At 30.5% G+C, this 5077-nt stretch overlaps 3 protein-coding genes across 3 annotated transcripts; 2 read left to right on the top strand and 1 right to left on the bottom strand.

The window, feature by feature from the left end:
* The first annotated feature begins 12 nt into the window (after window positions 1–12).
* Window positions 13–1368, top strand: Chro.30020 (asparagine synthase). The annotated part of the gene is made up of 1 exon (XM_660463.1): window positions 13–1368. One exon carries the CDS (start codon window positions 13–15, stop codon window positions 1366–1368), a length of 1356 nt encoding a protein of 451 aa, XP_665555.1.
* Window positions 1369–1570: 202 nt separating this feature from the next.
* Window positions 1571–2257, top strand: Chro.30021 (hypothetical protein). Its single annotated transcript, XM_660462.1, has 1 exon — window positions 1571–2257. The coding sequence occupies one exon, from the start codon at window positions 1571–1573 to the stop codon at window positions 2255–2257; it is 687 nt and encodes a 228-aa protein (XP_665554.1).
* A 62-nt stretch (window positions 2258–2319) lies between these two features.
* Chro.30022 (developmentally regulated GTP-binding protein 2) lies at window positions 2320–3426 on the bottom strand. The annotated part of the gene is made up of 1 exon (XM_660461.1): window positions 2320–3426. The coding sequence occupies one exon, from the start codon at window positions 3424–3426 to the stop codon at window positions 2320–2322; it is 1107 nt and encodes a 368-aa protein (XP_665553.1).
* Between the last annotated feature and the right edge of the window lie 1651 nt (window positions 3427–5077).

The following is a 5077-nucleotide window of genomic DNA, read 5'->3' as shown; positions in this document are numbered from 1 at the left end:
GTTTTTGTATATATGGGCATGCTTTTTTCGGGTGGATTGGACTCTACTGTATTACTTTATTTGTTATTAGAATGGCTATTCTCAAACTTGGAACATTTAGGAAGTAATATTTTTAAGAGATTTTTTTCAAATAATCAATTTTCTGAAATTCAATTCAGTCAAGATAATTTGTTTTTCATTATTGAATTAATCAATACAAGCTTTGCACCATGTGAAGCACCTGATAGATTAACAGGCTTAGCAAGCTACTATGAAATATTGGAATTATTTGAGAATTACCTAAGAAAATATAGAAATGTTTCAATCAGATTAATATGTGTAGATAATTCAGGTGATGTATTGACAAAGGAAGAAAAAAACATATTAAAATGTATAGCTCCATGTAAAACTCATTTAGATTTTAACATTGGAGGTGCTTTGTTCTTTGCATTAGGAGGAAAAGGGACTTTAGTTGATAAAGAAAGTTTTAATGAAGAATGGTGGCAAGAAATAATTTCCGAAAATGAGGATTCAAGCATTTGGAATGGGATTTTTGAAAAAAAAGCTCCATTTTCTGAAGCTACTATTGAGTCCACTAAAAATAATGAATCTACAGAACATCCCAAAGACTCAAATTTTCAAAGAAAATGTCCATACTGCTCTTTTAGAGAGCATTCAAAGTGCCAAAACAAATGTTGTAAATCTTGTTGTAGAAAAATTCAACAAAATTTAATTAAGCCAATTGGCGAAAGTTTTCCTGCATGTAGAATTCATAAGATGAAGGCAGCAGATTTCAGTAAGATCCCATCCACCCAAAGGTTTATTGACCCCAAAAATTACTATTTAAGTGAATTAAATATTGATGGAGTTTTGTTTCCACAAGAAAAAGAGTATGTCAAAGGATTGATCGTTGTTTTAGATAACAAATTGTTATATCGTTCAAAATCTAAGTTCCTAATTATAGGGAGTGGAGCCGATGAATTCCTTGGAGGTTATGGTAGACACATTACAGCTAAAAAACATAACGGTTTACAAGGTATTAGAAAAGAAATGCTTTTTGATATTAACAGATTGTGGATCCGAAACCTTGGAAGAGACTGCAGACTTGCTTTATTCAATAATAGGACGCTATTTGCAGTATTTTTACAACCAATTGTGATTGACTCAATCGGAAAATTGAGTTTTGAAAATATCTGTGGGTCAAGATTTGAAGTTACCAAGCCTTTACTAAGGTTTATTGCCAACAAATTAGGAGTTCAATTTTCCTCAAAATTCAAGAAGAGAGCAGTTCAATTTGGAACTAGATCTTCTAGACAAACTAACCTTAAGCATTTTGACAGTAATAGAAAAGCTACTGCTGATGCCACATATGTTCCTGTCAATATTTAGTTAAGCAAAAAAAAACATGCAAATATGTGGCGCCAAAACCCCACAGTAATTATAATTTAACGGACAAAAATTACTAATAGAGAAGGTGAACTTGAATTTAATTTATATTGAATTCAAATAAATTGCCAAATCTTATGAGTATAATGAAAGTAGTTTAAGTAAGAGGTTGGAATTAAATTACATATACTGCGAATTATAACACATGGAAGCACATTCGATTATATCTAATGAAATTAGTGAAGAAATTCAGGATCTGAAGAATAAGCTTTTAGAATGGACTAGTGGAATTAATGGGATGCTAGAACTAGGAGTAGAAAAGCTTAATGATCAGGTTTCTCGTGATATTAATATGATCAAGGACTCTAGTATTCGTATTGATGGATTGGAAAAACGAATCAAAGATACTCGAGAATTATCAGAAATCAAGAAAGTAGTTGAGATCGAGAAGGAAGAATTCAAGAAATGCTTTAATACTAATACTATAGCCCTTTCGGAGAAGTTGAAAAGACTAGAGAAACAACTTCAGGAAGATAGACAACGATTTGAACAAGAGAAACTGGTTTACGAGGCAGATTTGAAGGTGGCTAAGCAGCAATCTTTAGAGAGAGAAAAAAGTTGTAGAATCTATAGTGAAAATTTGGGTCTGAATATTGGAAAGGTGAATGGCAATAATAGATTTACTTTTACCTGCATAGACGAAAACTTTCCAGAAAGAGAGTTTTTTTTTGATTTATTTTATAATGAGAAAGCTCAGCTTTATGAAGGAATTGGTTGTAACCCACAAGTTAGTGATTTTAAACCCAATATTGAGCTGTTGAATTCAAAGTCAATCACATTCAGACAATTTATATGTAAAATGAGAAAGTCATTCAAACAATTAATAAAGTAGTTTTATTGCTTTATCTTATAAGTATAATAATCTAAAATATAAAAGTATTAATCTCTTCTACTTCATCTTGTTTTTACTAGTTGGATTACATCCTCATCTTGAAGTTTATGAGACAATCCTACACATTGTGGATTATGTTTAACACTAGTTCCCCAGACTAGTGCATGCTTGAATTCGTTAATTAAGTCCTTGTGGATTAATTTCACTGCAGTTTCTACGTTTATCACTCCTCTTTGTGGAGTCATGATTAATGGCTCTGAAAAATCTGGGAATTCTCCCTTTTTCTTAGTGTATAATCTAACCAGTCCTAGTTTCCCCCAAATCTGCTCTACTAAAGTGTCTAAATTCCATCTTTTTTGAGATGATATCACAACACTATTTGGTTGGCGTGCTAACTCATCAATCTCACTTAAGTTTAAATTGTCTATTTTGTTATGAACATACAAACAAGGAACATATCTTCTATTGCCTTCGATGCAATCAATAAACTCATCAACTGTACAATCTTCCTTAATTAAAACATCAGCATTATAGATCTTATACTCATTCAATATGCTAACTACCATCTTATTATCCAAATGAGTTAAAGGCACTGTTGAATTAAAAGTTACTCCTCCAATTTTTTTAGGTTTAACAACAATTTGTGGAGGTTTCTTATTTAACCTAATTCCAATGGCTTCAAGCTCATACTCTAGCTTTCTTCTTTGAGAATCATCCTTTGTTGAGTCTATTACCATTAATACTAAATCAGCTGAATGAGCTACAGCTATTACTTGGCGGCCTCTACCTCGTCCAGTTGCAGCCCCTTCAATAATTCCTGGTAGATCCAAAAGTTGAATCTTAGCTTCATTGTATTTCATAATACCTGGAACACATGTTAAAGTCGTAAATTCGTAGGCTGCTACTGCTGTCTCTGTTCCAGTTAATTCATGCATTAATGTTGACTTACCCACAGATGGAAACCCTATCAATATTACTCTTGCATCGCCTTGTTTAGCAACATCAAACCCTTCACCTTTACCTTTACCTCCACTTCCTGCTTCTATTAGTTCTGTTTTTAGTTTCGCCAGCTGAGCCTTCAAACGTCCTAAATGGTACTCAGTCTTCTTGTTCTTCTGAGTTCTGGCCATTTCGGCCTCTATATCTGCAATCCTCTCCAAAATACCCATTTTTTCTCAAATAATTAAATATTAATGTTTTCCTCTTAAACTTCCCTACTTTCAAGTATTAATTCAAACCTTAAATAATTTATTTTTTCTAAATACTAATTCATAACATCCAATTTTTGTTTTTTTTTTTTTTTTTTTATTTCTTCTATTCCAAAATATTCATTACAGAAAACTTTAGTTACCTGAATAGGCGCCAAACCTGCACAAAAAATATAACAAATTGTGTATTTTCTAGAACTTGAAAAAAAGAGTTTAAACAACTATTTTTAGTACTTGTGATGTAACTTAATTGTAAATTTCATTAATACTTTTGAATTCCTTTTTCAGACAAAATTAACTCTCCAAAAAATTTTGGATCTTTTTATAATTTGGCAAAGTAATTAATTAATTAAAGCAATGACAAAATTTTGTGAGGAGGATGAAGTCAATAGAGAAATATTGAGCTACTCTAATGAAAATGATTATCTTTCTGATATTAATAATCTAATTGATTTGATTCATGGAAAGTTGGTATTTTACAAAGAAGTCGAATGCAATGAATATAAAAAGATCACAAAAAACTTTTTAAGAAGAATTGACAAGTATCAGGAACAACCATATGTCCTGGATACATACTTAGAAAAAATATGTTATCCTCTTTCTAACTGTATTGCAGAGTTTCTTGAAAATAATAGCCTTGTTTTACATAACACGGTTTTATCTATAAATAAACATCAGGAAGAGAATATTAATTCTAACTCCCAACAAAGATTAAGAATTACAGAAGATTTAGATTTAAATATTGATAGAAGACACCAGAAAAATATTCTTCGACTTTCTGACTGTATTTACAATCTTTGTAAAATCAGAGGACCAAAAGTTATTTCATTATACTTTCCTAGTAATGTTAATTTTCTTGAGGTTGTGATAGATTACATTTCCCTAAGAGAGAAGTATCAATTAAATCTAGAATGCAATCATGAATCAAATTCAAATCTAGTCTTGGATTCTAGTACGGATCTGAATTATAATGAAGAATTTGAGGATTTGAATAGTCTAGATGATCAAGATAACTGGCATTTCATATACGTTCTATATGTCTGGCTGTCAACTTTGGTATTAATACCATTTTCTTTTGAAGTTTTGGATTCTAAATATATGTTAAAAGAAAGCCATCTCTTTCTTAGAATACTTGAGAATGTAATTCCAAAGATTTTAGAAAATAAATATTGTATTACAAATGAAGCAGCCTCTATTGTATTTGCAAAGATTACATGTAGAACTGATTTTATTTTACTTTGGAAAAATGCCAACAATAAATTCAGTATTCTATTGAGTAAAGGAATGGATGAAACTCCTGATTCTCTTGGAATTTTAATTTGGATGAAATATCTAATCAAACTTGCACCAATAGAAAGTATTGAAATTTTCATTGATCAAATTATTAAATATCTCAATATTCCAAATAACCTTGAGAGCTCACAGAATTCACAAAATCTGCATGATATAATATATAATTCTTATAAATCTACAAGCTGTAGAACAATATGTATTACGAGATTAATAATAAGATGTATTCAAAATGATGTCCTCTTAAAACACTTTACTGATTTTGAAAATATTCTAAATTGGACTTTGGATTTCTTATTAGAACAAAATAAAAGTGAAAATT

Source organism: Cryptosporidium hominis (genome assembly GCF_000006425.1).
Source record: "Cryptosporidium hominis TU502 chromosome 3 CHRO013031, whole genome shotgun sequence".
Classification (NCBI taxonomy): domain Eukaryota; phylum Apicomplexa; class Conoidasida; order Eucoccidiorida; family Cryptosporidiidae; genus Cryptosporidium; species Cryptosporidium hominis.
This window is presented reverse-complemented; position numbering and strand designations above follow the sequence as displayed.